This window comes from Mustela nigripes, chromosome 12, assembly GCF_022355385.1.
Source record: "Mustela nigripes isolate SB6536 chromosome 12, MUSNIG.SB6536, whole genome shotgun sequence".
NCBI lineage: Eukaryota > Metazoa > Chordata > Mammalia > Carnivora > Mustelidae > Mustela > Mustela nigripes.
The window spans coordinates 60,716,535-60,739,090 of record NC_081568.1 but is presented as its reverse complement, the minus strand read 5'-3'; the positions used below and the strand labels follow the sequence as shown (position 1 = coordinate 60,739,090).

General features: G+C 39.9%; 1 protein-coding gene across 7 annotated transcripts in view; it reads left to right on the top strand.

The window, feature by feature from the left end:
- The first annotated feature begins 2,106 nt into the window (after positions 1–2,106).
- The window catches only part of FBXW11 (F-box and WD repeat domain containing 11), a 121,900-nt gene continuing 101,450 nt past the window's right edge, over positions 2,107–22,556 (top strand). For 3 of the 7 annotated variants that reach the window (XM_059417362.1, XM_059417360.1, XM_059417358.1), the window contains exon 1: positions 2,108–2,330. In XM_059417362.1, the coding sequence (XP_059273345.1) occupies positions 2,286–2,330 (45 nt within the window). In that variant the 5' untranslated portion in view covers positions 2,108–2,285. Of the gene's footprint in view, positions 2,331–11,357; positions 11,520–22,556 lie in introns of all 7 variants that reach the window. The other 4 variants (XM_059417361.1, XM_059417359.1, XM_059417356.1 and 1 more) reach the window with 2 other exon arrangements.

Here is a 22,556-nt window from a genome sequence, read left to right as displayed (position 1 = left end):
TTACATTAGTAGTCCTCAATGAACCTTGACTCTCTGTACTGCATAATAGTCCCTTTCTACATGGATTCTGGGCTTGGCTGTACAACTTGCTTTGATCAATGGGACATTAGCAAGTATGGTGCGACCAAAGGCTTGATGATCATTTGCTCATTGGGGCTTGTCTTCCTGGAAGCTAGTTACCATGCAGAAGCTTGAATGAATGCTAAGACAGCAAATGAAGAATAGAGGCCCTAGAAAATGAGAAGCCATTTTGACGAGCTGACTACAGTCTCATGAGTAACCTCCGTAAACTATGTGGGCCCAGCTGTGTTCAGTCGACCCACACAACTGTAAAAATAAACCACTGTTATTTTAAGCTACTATTTCTTGGGTGCGGCTTATTATGATACACCACATAACTGAAACAGAGGTCATTTATTCTAACTCCTGTATTACTCCTGTTTTACTAACCAAGGTCCAGACAGGGGAAGGGGCCTAGTGAAATGCAGACAGCAAGTTAGTGGTAATAACTTTCCAATTCTGTGCTCTTCCTTCCTATTGCTTTTCTTTTAATTCTTTTGGTAGAAAGTACCAGATAAAGACAATGAAACTTCAAACTGTACCAGTGTGGAACTTACACTGTGCCCTGCATGCATATAAATTACTGTAATTACTTGATCCTTAGAAATGGAAAGATTTCTAGGTCACTGAGTCCCCTCACTTTACAGGTGCAGAGAATTCAAAACACTAGAGAAGGAGAAAAACAGCCTCTGATATTTGGAAGCTGGTCTGTTACAATTATCCTGGCTCTAATGTTACTAGATGATAGATGGCCCTGTTAGGTAGGCCTTGTGCTCACAGGACATAAACATCAGATAGGGCCATTCTCTGACTGTGGATAGATCAAGACAGAAACAAGGTCATTCCTTAATTACATTCGGACGCAGATAAAACATGAACATTGTCCAAACCATCAAAAATGACCAAACATCCCCACTCTGGCTGATGAGGGGTTCCTGCTTCTTTAGCAATTACAGCTTCGGTCTCGATCTACTGTTGCCTTGTTCCAGGCATGATTAAGATGCCCAATCATAGGAATACCCCCACTTCCTGACAGTATCTAATCCAGAGTAAAGCCTCATTTCCTCAAACCCTCTCCTAACTCACCTAACAACAACTCTTACCGAGACACCTATGATTAATTTCTCTTGGTGCCTATTCCCTCTCACTGCAACCGATAATACACTCAACTTGTTCAATCAGTATGTACCTGCTGGTCTTTGGTTAGCGGGCGCGAACAGACCTGACAAAGTTCACAGAGCTGAAGGCAGACTTCACTAGGAGTCTGCAGGTCTCCAGCTGCGGTACTTCTTAGCGCCTACTCTTTTGGCTAGTCTCTGTTTTCCCACCACTAGAATTAAGCATTATGATAACAGAGTCCTTCCTTGTAATGCTCGGAGCGGATTCCTAGTGCTTACGCTGGCAGAGGCTGGAAGTTTAAAAAACAAGTATTTCCTGAACGAATGAATACGAGGGGCTCAATATCCAATATACACAGGTTCCCATTCGTCTCTCAGCTCCTCACAGTTCGTGGTGCCCAAGCTCTCACAGCCTTTCCCTTGCCGGAGCTTCTCTCGCTTGTTGGCCCCTCCCACTTCTGAGCCCCAAGTCCTCCCAACGTATCTAGAACCCACCTGTCTTGAACATCTGTCCCTAGCCGCAGACGTTCGCGGACCAACAGTGCGGCTACCTAGGTGCAGATTGGGCTCTGAGGCAACCACTGCGCATGTGCGGAAATCGGTCTCACACGCAGGATCTCTGACGAGTGAAGAGTTACCTCTGAGTTTCCGTCCCGGTCTCAGTCGCCTGGGGCTGCCAGGAAGTCAGGAGAAACTAGCCGGAAGGAGAACCCGCGCGCAGGGATTTCTGGGATATGTAGTCGTGGAGAGCCCGAGACCCTTTTTTGGGGGAGCCCTTAATTCTTTAGGTTTGCACGTCCCACATGACAGTTCAGTGCTACTTTTGTTCAGAATTCAGCTTCAGGCTGCCAAGAGAGATTAGCCTGAAGTTGACTTCTCATACCCACAACGCTCTGCGGGGCCCCCGGCGCCTGCTGGGAGCTGTAGTCCTCGGTCTGCGTACTGCGTTCGCCGAGGGGGAGGGCGGAGCTGCCGGCGGCCCGGGCGGGCTGGCAGCTAGAGTGGTTAAGATAGCCGCCTCCGCCTCTACCGCCTCCGCCGTCGCCTCCTCCGCCCGGGCCGTTCGCTGCTGCGCGGGGAGAGCGAGGCGGGGCCGCCGGGGCCGCCATGGAGCCCGACTCGGTGATTGAGGACAAGACCATCGAGCTCATGGTGAGTGAGGCCCGCTGGACCGTTCTTCCGTCCGTCCGGCCCCGGGCGGGCCTGCCCATCTCAACGTCCGGCGCGAGGCCGGCCCCAGCCTTTCCCCACCGCCTTGGCCCGGACCGGGGCCCTCCGCTTTTCTGGCCTTGGGGCCGACGCGGTTCCTCGGGATCCCTGGAGATCTCAGGCCGGACCTGGCCCGGCCCCCTCCATGCTCCTCGGTTCTCCTTCCTCCCTCTGTCCTATATCCGGGCCCATCTCTTGAAGGACCCTCGCTCGATTATTCTGTGGCCTTAGCTCACACTCGCTCTAGCATCTCATTCTCCTTCTTTTAGGAGGGGATTTTTTCCCTTGAATTTCTTCGGCCCAGGCCTGCACCGCTTTGCAAGCCCCACTCAGGCCGAGTGAGATGGTGGTGGGAGGGGGGTACGGAGGAGATCGATCAGGGCCTCGGTCTCCGCGTCCTAGTAGGGGTCTCAGCACCCTCTCCCCAACGTAGGGCTGTGTGGATGCACGGATAGGCCTTACTAGGGTGGAGGTGGGGAGCTCTGGGGTTTGAGGCTGTGACGGATAAGGGGCCTATTTCCCGGGCCCCTGTGGTGTCCGGCTTCTCGGACAAAGGGTTTCCTACTCCGCGGTGAGGGATGTTTGCATAGCAAGGCCCCAGGTACTCTGGATTCCATCTCCCAGGAAAGGGAAACCCTAACTTCATGTTTCCCAGCGTTGCTTTGGGAAAATTGGGCGGGGGGGAGGTTTCTTCTCATCACTGCCGCCAGTTCTTTCGTATTTAAAAAAAAAAAAAAAAAAAAAAAAAGAGGAAGGAAAGAAAAGAGGGAGAGAATCCTAGGCCCCTCGGAAAGCGATCAGTCTTCTATTACAGACCATTGGTAGCCATGCCAGACTTCCCGGTCTTACCGACACCCCAGCCGCTTTCCGTTTTACGACTTGAAGCCAGAAGGGGTTTTTAGAAACAGAATTGTAAGAAGGTGGTTACTAGAAGAGAAGAATTTGCTGCTTGATGGATGGTTTGGTGGAAGAAAAGAAACATGGCAGCTATTACCTGCCAGTTCGAACATTGGGGAAATCAAACTGGGCTCTGGAGAGTTGGGTGGAGGAAGTCTTTACCTCAGCAAATGGACATGCCCAGGGTTTCTTCCTGTGGAAACCTTGACAGTTTCTTTGTATCTCTCTTAACACAGTAACAACCTCTACCCCTGGATTGAGATGAAAGGTGAAAGAATCTACTTAACCCAGCAAAATGTTTTCGTAGTCAGATTTTCTCCAGTGTGAAAATGTTTATTGAGTCAGTGATTCCAGTTGGTAGGGTTGGTGACATCAGAGCCACTTCCCCCATTTAATGCTATAAATAATAAATGGTGACACTGAAAGTCTGTTGGATAGCTGCATGGTTTCTGTGGATGATGGTATCTGGGGAGTTGAGATGCATGTTTTAAAAATGGAAGTACAGTAGCATAAACACACAGACAGCTTAATATTTGCTGTCCTTTGTATAATTCACAGAACTAGACTTCTCCAGTATTCTTTAGGAAAAAAAAAGAAAAGGAAAGAAAAGAAAAGAAAAGAAAAGGCCTTGGTCGTTTCTGCTTTGTGTGTGCACACGTGTGCTTGCTTTTTAAAGGATATTGTCACGTGTGAGTTTTTATTTGATTTTCATCATTAAGTAGTTTTTCCTTTTCAGTATAATTTATTGAACTATTATTGTAGTGAAGGTTTTGATGTTCTAGAAATTTTGTAGTGGGTTATTTTGGAGAAAATCTCTTCCTGGAATTCTTATGGATGTACAGTACGTGTCCTCACAACTGGGGGAGTACTTCATATTGAAAAGTTCTAACTTGGTGCCCCTGAAATTGGCTGTTCCCGTGCTCCTTCCATTTCCATTCATTTAAAAAATAAAATGTCTTTATTTTCAAAAGAATTAGAAGAAATACAGTGTACTTCATTTACTATTGTTTACTGTATAGTAAAAAAAAAAAAAGCTCTGGCCTAAATTTATTGATTTCCCATGCTCATAACTTTTTTTTTTCTTTTTCTTTTTTTTTTTTAGTATTAAGATTTTATTTATTTACTTGACAGAGAGAGATCACAAGTAGGCAGAGAGGCAGGCAGAGAGAGAGGAGGAAGCAGGCTCCCCGCTAAGCAGAGAGCCCGACGCGGGACTCGATCCCAGGACCCCGAGATCACGACCTGAGCCGAAGGCAGCAGCTTAACCCACTGAGCCACCCAGGCGCCCCATGCTCATAACTTTAAAAAAGTTTTGAGTATACATGATTTTACTTATTTATGATCTGAAAAGATATTTCAACCTTTCAAGGATGTTAAAAACCGGGATTCTCAGAAAATTTAACAAAGAGATCAGTTTTGAAGTGACCTTTTCATATATGGATTTTGATATTCTCTCAAAGGTATACCGGATAAGACTCTTAGGCAATCCTTTTCATAACCATATATGCATTTATTTTAGTGTAGTAGATAGCACAGGTATTTAACAACTGATTTAGTAAATCCAGGATTGGATGTAGAAGATAATGCCTTAAAAGCTAATTGCATATGGCTCTTTTTATTTGCTGAATTTTAATTAGTTTCCAAAACTGGGTTAAAAATACTTTTTACATTGGTTTCAAAATAACATAATTGAAAGAGAGGAACGGGTTAAACTGATGGTATGGTGAAAGCCTAAAGCATGAAATATTTTTAGATTTTTAGGAGTCAGCTTCAGTACTCAAATATTTGTGATTGTGCTGCCTGTACCAGTTTGGTACTTAATGGTTAACAGGATAACTTTGATTTGATATTCCAGAGGGCACTACATTAAAGACAGGAAACAGGCTTTTTGGGTGTCTCCAGTTTGTTAATCTTCATCCTTCCACTTCCAATGATTGGTTCTTTTTCTTTTTCTCCCCTTGTACTTTTTTTAGTTTACTAAGAAATAAAGCTGATGGTAGCCTAATAATTAAATCTCCAAAATATGCCCCTCCACCCCCCTTGTGACTCCTACGTAGCTCTGTCTCAGGCTGGGTCCACAAAGAGTACTTCTCCAGTTGACCTACCTCATAGGAAGGGTTCAGTCTTGAGTATAGACTCCAAACTCTTCATTGAGACAACTGAATTTATAATTGCTCATAGTAAATAATTTAACTGCCAAATGACTTTTGTGGCCTTATATTGAATGAGTATTGTACCTAGTTTGTGGGACTGTTTTTGAAATTTCTGACTTTGGTAGAATGAGCATTATTATTAATGAGGTAAAAAAGTAGTAATCCAATTGGAAATACACAAACTTTACCAGACCATGTGTGTTATGGTGGATTTCACTGAAAGAAGGAATATTGCATTATGTATCACATGATGTTTATCCATGCTTGAAATAGGAATATGAGTTGATGTTCAGACCCTCATTACTAGAAAGCACTCACAGAGTTGTTAAGTGAAAGAGAAAGATGGTAAGTTTTCCCTATTAGAAGATAGCAGAAACTGATGTTCAAGGTTAGGAAAGGTAGCCTTGCTTCCTCTATGGATGTGAGAGCATACCCACCCCCCTCCCACAAACACAAATTGATGAGCAGTTTATTGTTAGCTGTTGGTTGGTTCCTCTCTTTGCTCAATGACCTTACATGACTCATTTTCCTTTTGTGTTATCTCTAAGTGGCTGTATTACTTGTTGAATTTAGTAATATAGGTAAAGTACGTTGGACCTTATTAAGAAGGTAAGATACCAGTGCTGTGTTTATGAGCTGTTGAAGTATGGGCAGGCCACAAGGCCAAGGAGATGAAAGAAACTAAGTGAAGTCATGGAAATTTTTCTCTTTTTCTTTTTGGATCCTACCCACCACCCCCTTCTTGTCACTGGTTTTCTGACTGGAGTAAGTAAGATTTAGTGACTCTTCTAGGAAGTTGGATCGTAGTTTGTCACCATCACTTATCCTTATCTCCTCCTAAGCATGTGCTGATTTACCAAATGCAGATTAAATAGACAAGGTTTAAGAAGGATCTGAATGAAATAAACCACATAAATATTTATAGACTCATTTACCTGCCTCAAGAGGTGGCTCAAATACATCATTTTTTGCTGCTGGTTTGGAGTAGGTTAGTCCCTTCAGAATTGACAAGGAGAAACATGATCCTGTGAACATGACTTGGTACCCTTGGCTCTTGATTGCCCTAACCTGAGAACAGAGAGCTAGCACAGGGAAATCACTAGCCTATCATACAGGTTCACAGATCAGCACATAACATCCATTTGACCCTTGAACAACATGGGCTTGAACTGTGTGGGTCCACTTATTTTTTACATACTTTTAAAAATATATGTTTTTTTCTTCTTTATGATTGTCTTAATATTTTCCTTAGCTTAATTTATGTGAGAATGTAATATATGATACATATGAAATACAAAATGTGTTTAGTCACCTGGTTAGTCACCTTATTGATAAGGCTTCCAGTCAGCAGTAGGCTATTAGTAGTTAAGTTTAGGGAGTCAAAAGTTATGTGCAGATTTTCTGTTAGGTGACTGTCAGTGTTCTTAATCTCTCATGTTGTTCAAGGGTCAGCTGTAGAGCCTCTGAGTAGTGCTGTTTGAGCCTATGAATCTTGTGCTTTGAGGTTCCTGGGTTCCACCTTGTGGTGTTTACACTTTAAGGGAAAGAAAGCACTTCAACTCCTAGTACTTTCAATTCCAGAGCCCCAGCTTTTCTTCCCCCATTCCTCACTTACTCTTTATTACAGCGGAAGGGCAGACCAGGGTTCTTCAGATTTTGCTCATGCTTCCTCCCCCTCCCCACTCCCTTTTTTTTTCTGTCAGCACTGATACTAACTGACCAAGTCCATGTATTGAAGGCTGCTGATGTTTACTGGAGGGACTTAATAGTCGGCTGTCTGTCCACATTGGCTTAGGTCAATTTCAGCAATTCTCTCTTCACCTGTACTGAGAAAGTCTTGTCTTCAAATACAGTTTAGATGCCACCTCTTTTGATGTCAGTTTACATTATGGTGGCACATGCCATTTTGTTTTTATAGCACTGCCTACATGATATTCACTGTTAAATGAAATGAATGAATTCTGGCACTTTGTATTTATCTTGTGGCACTTAGCATATTCTGGGTTCGTGGTACAGTTTCCTGTCTGTGTCCCTTGTAGAATGATAAACTCACAGTGCCTTCTTTTGGTACGTGATCAGTAAATGTGGAGTTGACTTTTCTTGTTGATTGTTGACATGCATTATTGCTGTCTATCTGTATGGCAGTTCTCCCCTGTATCACTAATTCTCATAATAATCTATTCCTAACTCTTATGGGACTTATCATACCCGTCTGTGTATCATAAAAGCTCGTGATCTTGTTTAAATTTCCTTTCCAGAGGCTCTTGTCTTTTGAATCCTTCGAAATGCTGAGTCCTTGGGTGTTCAGTAGAAACATTGACTTAATTAATGAGGTAATTTTTTTCATGCCGTGAAATGTTTTTAAGATTTCCTTTTGATAACTTTAAGACAAAAGTGTAGATGAATAGAGGAAAAAGAGTGGTAAAGCAGATGAGGAGGGTGGTGTGTGGTATATGGACATCCCTAGACATTTAAAAACCATTATTTACAGACTTAAACACAGCAGAGTGATTTACACACATCCGGGAGAGTGGTTGATAGCAAAGTACTGAGGAAACCAAATTCCTTTTATATCTTTGGATGTGAACTTGCCAAGAGCCAGTAAGTTCTGAGGAATCTGTGACCTTAGAAAAGCATGATTTAGCTGCAAGGGTATGGGACTTTAGAGGGAAGCACCCAAGTTTGTATCTTAGCCCTATCACCTGCGGGCTGTGTGACCTTAAGAAAGTTAACCTTCTGTGCTGTGCTTTCGTTATCGGTAAAAATAAGAAAATGTAGATTTTGCTCCAAGTTGTTGGGAGGATTATGGGAGAGATGTATGTGAAAACACCTTGCAGACGCTTATCTGATAACTGCTTGCCATACTGACTTCCCCACAAGTACAGAGACTGGGTTTTGTGAAGCACAGTCAAGACAGATGGTGTTTTAATTTTTACCCTTTAGTAGTTCGTATATTTATTTGTGAAGCTTTGCAGAGGCCTGACATTGAATCGCTTTTAGCTGTCTGTTTAATTAGGTGTCTTTAGGGGAAATGATGTAATCATACAGAATAAGTATTATCTTGGAAATTCGGCAAGTGGAAGTGGTGTTACAATTACTAAGTATTGCCAGTTTAGACGTAATTAGACGGGTACTCTACTTACAGAGAGAATCCACCCAGTCCTGTTCAGTAGAAGGAGGCTGGTGATTAGTTTGTATTACAATTGAGCATTGTGATTTATGTTTGTTCGGTTTAATTTTGATGAGGAAATTAGGATTTTCCAGTTTTTATTCTTGTTTTAGCAAAGCTGATGATTTTGACCTTTAACAGAATAAGCAGTGGGTATTATACAAGATTTCCTCCGGGGTTGTATTGTTGTTCATTGAATTAGTTGACAAAGGGGGAAAAAACCTGTCGGTCAAGAATGTGCTTGTTAGCCTCAGTTAAGTTTCTGCTGATCACAATTGCCTAACAGGAAGTTTGTCTTTGTAGGCAAATGAGAGACAAACCAGGAAGACCTGACAGTCCAGTAGGGTATCTCTAACCTGGATCTTAATTTTGTTTTAACAAAATTTAAAGATTGCAGGGTTCTGTGATGTCAGCAGGAAGCATTTTTAGGAAATTCCTTCTCACAGTTAGTCAACAAAAAAGACCTTCACAGGGTGGAAAACTGTGAAGTAGAAACAATGGGATATTAACACATAAAATGAAAAAAAGTCTTTGAGTGCAGAGATGGGTAAATCTAATAATTATAATGAATATAGGAAACAGTTCTAATAGCTTGCTTCAGAGCCACAGGAAAAAAATTACGTTGGAGCTCTACTATTAAGAAAAAGGAACTTAAGTCATTTTTAATTTTTATTTTTTTAAGAATTAAATTGAGAATGTTTAACTAGTTTCGGGAACTAATAATAAAATATATTTTGGTTCTGTGAAATGATCACTTGGGAGACTCAAAGAGAAAGGGGCAGAGGACAGGAAGAAGTCAGTCATTACACTCCTGGTCTGGCTTCTGTTAAGCTTTGTAGCTCTAGCAGCAGAAGGCCTGCCACCAGTTAGGCATTCAGTAAATATTTGAAGGGAAGAGAAGAAAATTAACACAGTAATACAAGAAAAGGCTTGGTGATTCAAGAGGTTCAGAAATGAGTCCATTAGTCAGATTGTGGTTGTGTTTTGCCATAATTGCTCAGCATTTTGGTTATGGCAGTAAGTTATACTTTGAAAAGTGGAGCACATTCTTTTAGGATTTAGCTGCTAGCCCATAGCTCACTAGTTGCTTTTATCAAAACTGGGTTTTCAGTTTATTTTTGGGCTTCAGGGTGATATCGCTTAAAGGGAGAAGCTTGAGCCACTCATTCTTTGCTTGAGATTTTACTTATGTGAACTCTTTTAAGTTGTGGGTATTAGGATACTTCCATATGATCGTTGTGGTGAGGCTAATAATAAGCTGGTATTTCAGTCACTCCCGTTGCTTTGCCTACAGTGTGATACATCGAAACATCTTTAGTTACTGCCTGTGGACTTTTTATTGACAGATCTTGGAATTTTAAAATTCCTCCATTTCAGCTGGATTTGATATTCTTTGTCGCATACACAGTCTTTGCTGCTAAACACAAAGCCCTACTTGGACAAGATTATAATGTGTTTTATCATTAATATTGGGACCCTTTGTTAAGAAATGCTTTTTTAAGTGCTGAGATATGGAGAGTTATCTCTTTCAGGATGGTTTAACTGGTTCAGTTGTATTTTAGTTCGGCTAGGCTGAAATATTTACTCTTTGGTATATTTTACTTCTCCATTTTGATGTTAATTAACTCAGGACCTTTGATGGTGAAGCTCGGTTTCTTCTAACCCAGGAGTCGTGGCCTTTCTGGTCCTTAGACTTGGCAGGCCACAGGGCTTGTTGGAAAGGGCATGGTCTCTACCACTCAGTAGATGTGGGATTTGGGGCAAGTTATTTCTTCTCATTTTTTTGAGAATTAAATATGAATAATGAGTGTAAAAGGCCTGGCCTATTAGTAGTCTTTAAATAAAGGTAGGTATTATAATTACTGTAGGAACATTTTGGCAAGGTGGCAATTGAGGAGGCAGGAAATTTATGTCCAAGTAAGTTAACAGTCTTTTGATTGCTTTTTGAAGTTTTTATCTTTGTTATCCCGTTGAGTGCTTTTTTTCTGTCTCCCTTATATTTTGTTTATATATTTGCAGCCTAATGGAAGAGTTGGTATGGTAGTAAAAGAATGTTGATACAATGTGTGTACTGGGCTTATGTATTTATGGGCTTATGTCATTTAGTAAATTGTGTTTTTTTATAATTTTCCTTAGTTTAGCCCAATGACCAGCCAGTTGTGGGGGATTGGCCTTTACTGAATCAGAAGTTCACTCTTAAAATATGCCATGTGTTCTAAAACATCCTATATTTCAGTTGAGGGTTGAAGATTTGGGTAGTGTGTAGATTTGATGTCTTAAAGGTAGCAAACCAAAAGATGTCTTGCTAGATGCCTAAATGTCTTTATTGGGATATATTTGAGCCCTCTCATATCATTAATTTTGGGTGCCAAATTTTTTGTCATGGTGGTGGAGCTGTCTTAGAAAATGGAGAAGGAAGTTCATTGTAGCCGAATGGTCCGAGACAATTTATGTGGGTAGTAGAGTAAGTGTTTAGCTGCTCTCATTTGGAATTACATATTTATCATGAGTAAAAATTAATACTAGGGATGTTTCCTTCTTTGCCATGTAGAATTTCTTATCCTTCTGTCAGCACAGAGGTGAGGAATGCTGCTGCAGAACTTTTATCCCGAATAGCTGACTCAGGGGTTGTAACTTTTTTTCTGTGCCTCAGATCCACCACTCCATTGACCCTTCCTTCCATTTCTTGGTGGCTGTCCTTTGCCGCTGGTGCCATGGTGGGTGTATGGATTGCTTTCTGTCTTTCAACAGTTACCGAAGTGCATGTTTGGGATTTTATTGAAGAAAGCTGGATACAGTAAACGGAAAGAATCTTGGAAGCTGCTTGACTGCTGTCTTTTCTCAGACTAGTCTGAAAGGGAATACCCCCATTCATTCTGGATTGGTGGATCTGAAGTACAAAATATTGTCCAGGTAAGCAATTACCCTGTATTGTTTTGTTATGTGAAACTCAACGCACTGAAAGAAACTTAAAAAACGAATTTCTTCACTTTTTTCCATTGATAGAGAAAGGAAGAAATGTTAGATATTTAGATATAGTGTTCATGTTTGGGATGGATTAGTGATGGTGTCTGGAAGAATTTCTAGTAGACACTTTGTTTTAGTGTAAGAAGTGCAGTTATTTTTATTGTAGGCCCAAATGGTTTATAGTTATAGTCAGACAGGGGGTACAGTAAACAAGGGAAGTTTGTTTGGGGCATAGCTTGTAAAATATGGAAAACAGGTGATAATTTTAAGGTATTATCTCATGGTTTATACCTAATACCAGATCAAAATAGTTATTGTAGTTACCATATAAAGTAGTGGTGTTTTATTCTTGGGACTCTTGGGAGTCCTCAGGAGGATTTATTAACTGTAGCAACTGTTTATTGAACATTAGTAAGTGCTAGGCACTGTTAGAGGCTCTTCACATATATTTCTTCCTCATTTGGCACATGCTATAACCTTATATTTTATAGTTAGTGAAATGAAGCTCATAAGCATTAAGTAAGTGCAAGTTGCTCTGGGTCATACAGCTAGTAAATGGCAAAGCCACGCTTTAGGCTTGAGTTTTTATGTTTCCAAAGTTCTGGCTCTTTCCATGTGACCGCGTTTGCTGAAGTTTGAACTTCATCTTCTGGATTTTCAAATTGCCCATCTGCAAGAGCAAGGTGTGGTTTTCCATAAAGGGTTTCCACTTGGAAAACACATGATAGATCATTGTTTGGCATGGTATTTTTATATCTTGTGGTCTTTCTGCTTGGTGAAGAAATTACAAGATCTTCAGTCAGTATATCAAGTGAACATAAAGGTAACTTAGGGAGTATAAGAGAGATAGTGCATTTAAATGTCAAAACATGGTGTATACAGGGAAATATCATATGCTCTAGTGAACTTGAACCTGTATCTTCTCAGTGCCTCCTTAGTTTTTATTGGTTATTTAAATAGCTCAGTAGCTTATTATGTGGACTTCTTTTGACCTGTGCTTTGTTAGCCTTACAAGTTACAAAGCTGCCTTACATTGGAAGGCAGCTCTCTTGAAAACATGACTTTTTGGGGGGTATGTGTGTATGTATTTATTTATTTTTTAAAAAGAGTTTATTTATTTATTTATTTGTCAGAGATAGAGATAGAGAGAGAGAGAGGCAGGCAGAGTGGCAGGCAAGAGGCAGAGAGAGAAGCAGGCTCCCTGCTGAGCGAGGAGCCCAAGCCAGGACTCTATCCCAGGACCCTGGGATCATGACCTGAGCTGAAGGCAGTGGCTTAACCAGCTGAGCCACCCAGGCATCCCTTTTTGGTATTTAATATATTCTCCAGATTATCCATTTCCTTTAATCTTAAAAAAAAAAAAGTCTTTATCATAAACCTACTCTGTGTGGAGCACAATTATAAGCACTTCATATATATAAACTTTTAATATTCGTAGTAACTCAAGGTACCATTATATATTTACTGATGAGGAAACTGAATGATAGAGTAATTAAATAACATGTCCAAGGTCTCATGTCTGGGAAGAGACAAAGATAGGTATGAATCCAGGCAATCTGGCTTCAGAGAGTGTGCTTCTAAAGTCTGTGCTGTATTGTTTCTAGTATCAAGTGTCATCCAGTGATAAGAAGAGGGGTGGAGGGGGCGCCTGGGTGGCTCAGTGGGTTAAAGCCTCTGCCTTCGGCTCAGGTCATGATCCCAGGGTGCTGAGATGGGGCCCCGCATTGGGCTCTCTGCCCGGGGGGGAGCCTGTTTCCCTTCCTCTCTCTCTCTGCCTGCCTCTCTGCCTACTTATGATCTCTGTCTGTCAAATAAATAAATAAAATCTTTAGGAAAAAAAAAAAAAAAAAGAAGAGGGGTGGAAATCCTGAGTGCTAAAACTGAAATCACTGCAAAGGAAAAGGAAACAGTTGTTGTGTCGAGTATCTACTTCTGACCTTTGGTAGAAAACAGTCTAGATCTCAGTTCCATGTTAGTCATTCAAGACTATCAGACTGTTACCCAAGATGGATTCATAGTAGGGTTTGTTGGAGGCTATCTTCCAGAACATTACTGTCCAGTAGAACTTCTATGGTAATGAAAATGTTTAGTATCTCTGCTCTTCAGTATGGTAGCCACTAGTCACATGTGGCTGTTTTGAAATATGGCTCTGTAACTGAGGACCTGAATTTTAAATTTTATTTAATTTAAATAGCCACATGTGCAGTTTTAGAATTTACCTTCATCCTGGGTCTGTTCATTGGTTTTAAACCCCAAGAAATCTGATTTGGTCAGCATGTTCAAAGCAACGCCTCGTCCCAGGTATGGCCAGTATTAACCAGCTGTGAAAGACTGATAAGTAAATTCCAGAATTCCAGTCTACTAGTTTATAATGGTATGTGCATGTTGGTATGATTAATATAAACCTTTTTGATAGGTAGATTTGGTTACTAGTCCTAATTAATATACCAGTTTAAGTTTTCAGTAAGAAACCGAGTTAGAGGGACCTGAAGACTCAAGCCAAATGCCTGAAATACTGTTCTTATGTGTATAGACTTGACCTCTCAGGTCAGATTGTATAGTTAGCATGGACTCAACCAGAAAAGTGAGATATTTGCTGGACTGGGACTGAGACAACCTCATTCAGCTTATAGTAGGGATGGGTGGTTTTTCCCTATGGCTGAACCTCTTCCTTCAACTTCTTTCCTTGCCCCTTCCCTCCCTTTTAAAGATTTATTTATTTGTCAGAGAGAGAGAGAGAGAGAGCGCACAGACAGGAGGAGCAACAGGCAGAGGGAGAAGCAGGCTCCTCGCTGAGCAAGGAGCTGGATGCAGAACTCATTCCCAGGACCCTGGGACCATGACCTGAGCCGAAGGCAGATGCTTAACCGATTGAGCCACCTAGGCATCCTTCTCTCTTTGCTTTTAATTTCCCCAAACCTTTTCAGATTAAGGCATTCACTTTTAGACAAGTTAGTACATTTCAGCTTGAATGCATTCTTGACTTCATAGGTCTGGGAAACCCTTCATTTCCCTTCAGAAAACTGAAGGAAATAAATGCCTTTATCATACTGTGATTCATTTTGTATTCATTTTTGACTCTAAGAAGGCAGACAGTCAGATTTTTTTTGCTTCCATGTAGTCTATAGACCAAAACAGTTGTATTGGCTTATTTAATTTGGTTATGTAGTGTGGGGTAGAATAAGAACAAACTCATAAAAAATAAACTCGGTGGTACATTCTCTTTGGATTTTATCATGTTATTGAATGAGCTTGTTTTTAGCTTGCTATATCATTACTTTGTGACTCACTCTTGTTCTTCTGTTATGAAGGAAGAAAGAGTAACATAGCCAAATTTCTATTTTAGGAAGTTAACTTTTCAGGTGTGTGCAAAGTGGATTAGAGAGCCTGAAGGCAGGGAGACCAGTTAGTTCAAGTGAGCAATGAGGAAGGCAAACCAAAGCATTGATGGTGGGCATGATGAAGGTGGATTGGACTTAAGAAAAGATGTAGGTGGTAGGATCTACAGAACTTGAGGATTAATTATTGGAGTAGGTGATGGATGGACTATAGTATGAATTTTAGATTTTTGCCTTGGGCACCAAGATGGATGTTTACTATCTTTTCCAAGATGAGGAATATTAGAAGAAGGGCATACAGGGCATGGGAGAGGTAGAGGGTAAAAGAATGAATTTAATTTATAATGAATTTGCGTTGTGTGTCGTGAATCCTCTTTGAGAAGTATCTAGTAGGAATATGAGCATCAGAGAAAGCAGGGGGAGAGAGAAAGATTTGGGAACTTTTATTTTGCTCCACTGGTAACTCACTTTACTCAGTAGATTTTTAAGATTTCTCTGAGTATAGATTGAGGAATCTATGTATCAGTGTGTGGGAATGCTAACATAAAGACATGGACTGTAAGTTCACATGACCTTAGATCATATGTGATAGTGATCAAGCAGTGTTACCACTCTCCTTTTCATCTGAATCTGGATAGTCCATTACAGTATGTTCCCAGTCTGCAAATTAGCCCATTATGTTTGGGTTATGATTTTCTTTCTTTTTTTTTTTTTTTACTATAATGGTTTGTTTAATTAATGGAGGTACAATTTTTGAAATGTGTTTTTTAAAACTCCACATTGTCACTATGTGTCTTATGGACATTTAAGCAAATTAACTTCCATACATCTCATGACCAAAGCAAGGGAAAAATAACCTGAACAGTGAAGGCTGTGGATCAAGTGTGACATGAGAAACGAAAATTTGCTCTTTTCTCAGCCTGTCTCAATTCTTGACTGCTGCTCATCTAGCTGAGATAAGTGTGATTATGGTACTTTAAAGACATTTTTAATATCACAACATGAGGCCAAAGGACAAGCCAGCTGTTTTGTATACTAGTCAGTTGAAGAAACAGTGAACTGTTCAAATGGAGTGAATATTAGCTGTGTTGGAATTACTGAGATGGTGTGTCAGTCTAGTGTGGCGTGTATTTAAGGGATTTGTAAGGCAGATGTTTACTGTAGGCTATTTTTACCTTACACACTGACTTCAGGCCCTAATTCCCAGGTGATCTGTAATGCCTGGTTTTGGTAATGAAAGCATGGAGATATGAGGAGTTCATTCTAGCTACAGTAAATCAGTACTTAACAAAAAGGTTTTTAGGATACATTGTATATGTGTATGCTACAAAATTCATAAAGTACAAAAGGGAGTAGACTAAAAAAAAAAAAAGTCGGCAGGTCTCCTGTTCCTTCTGACTCCAGCTATTCAACCATATTTTTGTGTAGCTTTCATGTATATGTCTTTCATGTATATTCTTCTGCACCTTGAATTTTTTTTAGTGTAAAACACGACATGCTTATGTTTCATATCAGTTCCCAAAGAGCACCCATATTTTTTGAAGAGATAATTTAAAAGATGCATGCTGATTTATTGTAGGTGCTGTGATTTGTTAAACCAGTCTGGACTGATACATGTACAGGTTATGGCCAGCCTTTTGCTATTACATATAATGCTGTAAAGAATAACTTAGTGTATTATTGTGTCATTTTACATGTGGAGAAGTTTATCTTCAGGAAAGTTTCCTAGGAGTAAAGTTCATTAGATAGATGCTTTTAAAAAATCTGATAGACATTGCCACATTGCCGTCCAGTTGTACTGCTGCAGTATATACTCTCAAGACTTTGTTTGAGAATATTCTTTTTCCCTGATACGCTCATGGTGTTATGTGGATTTCAAGCTGATATTTTTTCTTTTAGTTGTGCTTCTCCCCCTGCCCCATAACTTTTTATTATGAAAACTTTCACATATATACAGAAGAGTTGGGGGAAACCCAGTACAACAAAGACTTGTATAGGCTTTCCACCTAGACTCAACAGTTGTTAGAGTTTTGCCATATTTGTATTATTTCTCTGCTCCATGCCTCCATTCCTCCTTTTCCTACTTGCCACTTTCCTCCCTTCTTCCTCTTTCTCTCTCATCTTCTGTTCTTCTCTCCTCAAATACATATCCTTTGTGGTTGTTAAAAAATTTGATAATAAGTTGCAAGGATGATGCTTCACCCTTTAAATATTCCAGCACTTGTCTCCTAAGAATAAGTATAGGCTCTCTCTCTAAAACTACACACACACACACAGAACCAGGTACATATAGGTATATATAGATATATAGATCTATAACCACATATTATATGTAGTCATTTCTATTTCATATATAAAACCACAATACTATTTTTATGTGTGAAAAAATTAAAATAATTCCATAATGTAATATCAAATATTCAGTTAGATTTTCCTAATTGTCCCAAGAATGTGTTTTCTGGCATGCTGTCCCCCCCCCCCCCCCCCCCCCCGATTTTGTTTTAAAAGCCAGGATTCAAACAGAATACATTCATTGTGTCTGGTTATTATATCTCTTCAATTTCTTTTCATTTGGAACATTCTCTCTGCCCTTTCCCCTCCTCTCCCGGCATTGATTATTTTTGCAGAGTCCAGCTCACTTGTCCTCCAGGATGTTCTTCATTTGTTTATTTCCTCATAGTGTCATTTAACTTGTCTCTCTAGCTACTGTACTTACTGTAAACTGGAAGTTAGGTGAGAGCCTTGATTGCAACCAGGTTAAACATTCTGACAAGAATGCTTCATCGTAGGTGAAGTGTACTTACTTTGCATTGAGTCATGTTGGGAGGCACTTGATGACAGGTTATCCCATTATGAGCTATGTTAAATTTGATCCCTTGGCTAAGGTGGCAATAGCCAGGTCTCTCATTTATAAAGGTACAATTTTATCCTCTGCTTTTATTTATTTTTTTTTTATTTTTATTTTTTTTTTTTTAAAGATTTTATTTATTTATTTGTCAGAGAGAGAGCAAGCGAGAGCGAGCATAGGCAGACAGAGTGGAAGGCAGAGTCAGAGGGAGAAGCAGGCTCCCTGCAGAGCAAGGAGCCGGATGTGGGACTCGATCCCAGGACACTGGGATCACGACCTGAGCCGAAGGCAGCTGCTTAACCAACTGAGCCACCCAGGCGTCCCTATCCTCTGCTTTTAGAAAGGAATTAATGGGACAGTATTTTGGAACCTTGTAAATATCCTATTCCATTACAACATTTCACCCAGTGGTTTTAGCATCCTTTTTTTTTTTTTTTAAAGGATTTTATTTATTTATTTGACAGAGAGAGAGAGAGAGAGAATAAGCAGGGGGAGCAGCAGAGGTAGAGGGAGAAGCAGGTTCCTCGCTGAGCAAGGAGCCTGATGTGGGACTCAATCCCAGGACCCTGGGATCATGACCTGAGCTGAAAGCAGAGGCTTAACCATCTGTGCCACCCAGGCGCCCCAAATGGTTTTAGCATCCTGATCCTGAAGTCCGTTATTACAATAGGAGTTACAAAATTATGCTTTTCTGTCACTCTGTCTACATTTATTAGCTAGCATTCACAGAGGCCATCCCTGTATCTCCTCCTTTCATTTGTGTACCATTATACCCTCATGGACTTTTTATTTATTTAGTGTATTAACAATCAGTCTTTTTTGGTAAAGTTTTATTTATCTGAGAGAGAAATTGAGGGGGGGGGTTGGGAAGAGAGAGAGGATTAGGAAGAAAATCTGCTGAGCAGAGAGCCCGAGGTGGGATTCCATCCCACCACCCTGAGACCATGACCTGAACTGAAACCGAGAATTGAGATGCTTAAGTGACTGAGCCACCCAGGTGCTCCGGCAGTCTTTATTGTCTCTGATTTGGCTAATGAGAACCCCTTCAAAGTAGCACCTTGCTTCCTTTTGATATGATATTTTCTCTGCATTTCAGGCATCAACCATTTCTCCAAGAAGCTCTGATTCCTTTTAGTGGGGAATGGTATTTAGAAGTCCAAAGCCTTGTTGTTGGGTTGTCATTGCTTTTAGAGCCTTTCAGTAGATAGAACTAAAGAGTATACTTAAAAAGAACCATGAGATCTTATTAGTTCTGATTCAAATTTAGTATTACAGAGATATTTTTTTAAACCTGTTTGTCTTTAGATTTTCAAAATCTAAGGGCCCATATTAGTGTATAATGGCTATCAAGTTGAGATACAAATTGTTATGTAAATAGAAGATAAATAGCTTCATTCATTATTGAACATGAACTCAAGCAGGTACTGTTCAGTCATGTGGGGCGTGCAGAACAGAATCAGAAATGTACCTTGCTTCCAGAAGCTTACAGTCTTTTACATAAAAAACTGTAGTGCAGTGTGAAAGCTGGGAGGGATCATGATGTTTTACTCACCCTTTGAGGCCTGAGCAGAAGCTAGACATGAAAAATGGATGTATTGGGGGAAGGGAGGGCTCTCGTGGCAAAGGTAAACCAGTGAACGATGACTGGCAGGCAGGCAATGGTCTGTAGTGCCTGTTGGGTGGGACAGGTGAGTAGTTCTGTGAATAATATTGGAGTATAAGTTGCGTGGTGGGATTGAGGAAGATAAATTTACAAAGATATATTATAACCAAATTTTGGACTTTACCCTTTAGGTCAGAAGTTATGAAATAGTAGTTTATGCATCGAGCTTCACAGATATATTTTATTTGGTCTGCATAGATTTAAAAAATTGAGATAGGGGTTGCCTGGGCAGCTCAGTTGGATAAGCATCTGCCTTGGCTTAGGTCATGATCTCTGGGTCCTGGGGTCAAGCCCTGCCAGGGCGAACTCCCTTACTCTTCCTCTGCCCCCCCCCCCCACCTGCATTCTCTCTCAAACAAATAAATAAAATCTAAAAAAAATTTTTGAGAAACTTCTTATCAAAACACTAATTTCTGGTTTGTCTGAAAATTGGAGTTGAGGAGTGGCTGCCTTTTATTAGAGTCAGGGCTTGTGCTTTCCTGGTCCCTATAGCTCCTGTAAATCTGTCTTTATCTGTCTGGCCCTTACAAGCTTCTGAACATGTGTGATCCTGCAGGATTAGAGTTGGGGTGTGAGGGTGGGAGATGTGATTTGAGAGGAGGAATGACTGAAAGCTTGAGAAAGATCTGTGCTTTAGATCTATCGGTTTGGAGGATATATTGGAGTAGTGAGACCAGTCCGTAGACTGTTGGAATATTACAGGGTAATACTAGGTAGTACAGATGGTGCAGAGAGGAGAAAATGAGACATTTTAAAATATAGAGTGTATGTGTATATATATATTGATAAGATGTAAATCAAACTCTACTAAAACATGAAGTCATGCTTTTAAAAGGCTTTGCATTCACAAGTTGGTTTCTGGAAGTTAACCACATATTTTCATAATCTATTGATTAATTTTGGAAGACAGTAGTAATAGTTTCTTGCATTGTCACTGTGTAAAGTTTAGTTTTGTAATATGCCAGTAGCACCTTTTGTCAAAAAATCTAACTCTGGCTCTATTTCTGGAAGTTGTGTATGGAGTGAATATACTGTAATTTTTTTTCTTAATTATAGAGCTAAATTTCCAGGCAAAAATAGTAATTAAACTATATACTTATTTTTAGAGAGTTGGCTGCTTCATTTAATTTTCACCACAGTCTGTGCAGGAAGTTAATCCAAAGGGTAATGAGTTGACATGGGACTGTCTGGTACATTTAAAATCACACCATTAAAATCATTTATGTTGTTAATAAGTATTTTGGACATCTTCCCTGTCCTATTGGGGCATGACTTTATCCAGCTCCATTGCCAATGCTATTACTCTAGATATTTATTAGCACTGCTGGCTTAGGCAGTCTGAGGGAAATAGACCTGGAGAGCACTTAAGTGACAAGACTGGGAGTGAGAGTGACTCACACTGACCAGCCAAATCTGCATTCAGCTTCAAAGGATGAGCAAAGATTGGTTTAAAGGGTATTCGTACATGTTTGTTTCTATAACTTACGTGTAGTGTAGAACACAAATCTTAAGTGTACAGCTGAATGAATTTTTACATGTGGAAACAGAACACTGTGTAACCACTACTCCAAGTCAACATACGGAACACTTCAGGGCACTTTAAGGGCTTCCTCATACGTATGCCTCACCAAGTCAGTAATCCTCCTAAAGGTTTATTCTAGTCTTTTTCACTGTAGGTTAGTCATGGCTGTTTTTGGATTTTATATAAATGGAATCATACAGCTTATACTCTTGGTTCCCCCCCCCCCCAACTTGCTGTTATATCTATGACATTCATTTTGTTGTAACAGGTTTTTTCCCTGTGCATTATTCAATTGTATATATAGTCCATAGTTTGTTTATTTTACTGTTGATTAATTAGTTGGATCGTTTGCAGTCTTTGGCTGATATATCACACTTCTAAGGTGGACATAATCAGTTGATTCTATCACTTATAAAAAACCAGGAGTGGAATTACTGGATCATAGGATAGGCATATGTTCAGCTTTAGTAGTTACTGCTAAACTATTTTCCAAGTGCTTGGACTGATTTATACTCCTACCTCTAATGTGGGGAGTTCCAATCATCACTTTGTTTTGCTAGTCCTTTTAATTTTAACCATTCCAATGAATGTGTAATGGTATCTATGACTATTAACTATTGAGATATAATTTACTTGCAGTCAAGTGTGCTCATTTTACATGTACTGCTTGAGATTTGGGAGCTATATACACTTACATAACCACTACATGATCAATATGTAGAACATTTCTATCATCCATTGTAACTGCCCCCCCACCCCCCTGTAAAATTCTCTCACTTCCCTTTGCAGTTCCCCCACCCCTATACCTGGCCTCTGGTAACCTGCTTTGTATAACTATAAATTAGTTGTGCATGTTGTAGAATTTCATATAGATGAAATTGTATGGCATGCATATACTGCAGGCATTCTGTGTTTAGCTTATTTTACCCAGTGTAATGTTTTTGAGATTCATTTTTGTTGAATCACTTTTTAATTCTTTTCCATTGCTTAGCACAATTACATTACACAGGTATATAATGTTTTGTTTATTCATTGTCCTGCTGAAGAATATTTGGGTTGTTTCCAGTGTTTGACTGTTAAGAATAAATTTCATATGAACATTTGTGTTCAAATTTTTATTTGGATATTTCTTTTCTCTTGGGTATATCTAGGAGTGGAATTGCTGGCAGAAAGTTTAGTTCTTCCAAGTAACTGCCAGATCTTTTCCCGAAGTTGTTGCACATTCTTATGACTCTCCCCACAATATATGCGAGTTCCAGTTTCTTTTATAGCCTCATCAGTACTTGGCATTGTCAGACAGCTTTAACCATTCTTATATGTGTGAAGTAGAGTCTCATTATGATTTTAATTCACATTTTCTTGATGATTAATGAGCATTTTTTTCATGTGCCCATTGGCCTTTCAGATACTGTCTTTAGAGAAATATCCATTCAAATCTTTTGACCCTTTTAAAAAATTAGTTATCTTTTCCTTTTGATTTGTGGGAATTCTTTATAGTTGTCAGGAAACAACTTCTTTGTCAGATACACATTGCAGACATCTGTTCTATGGCTTGCTTTTTCAGTGTCTTACTATTGTCTTTTGATGGACAGAAGGTCTTAATGTTTACAAA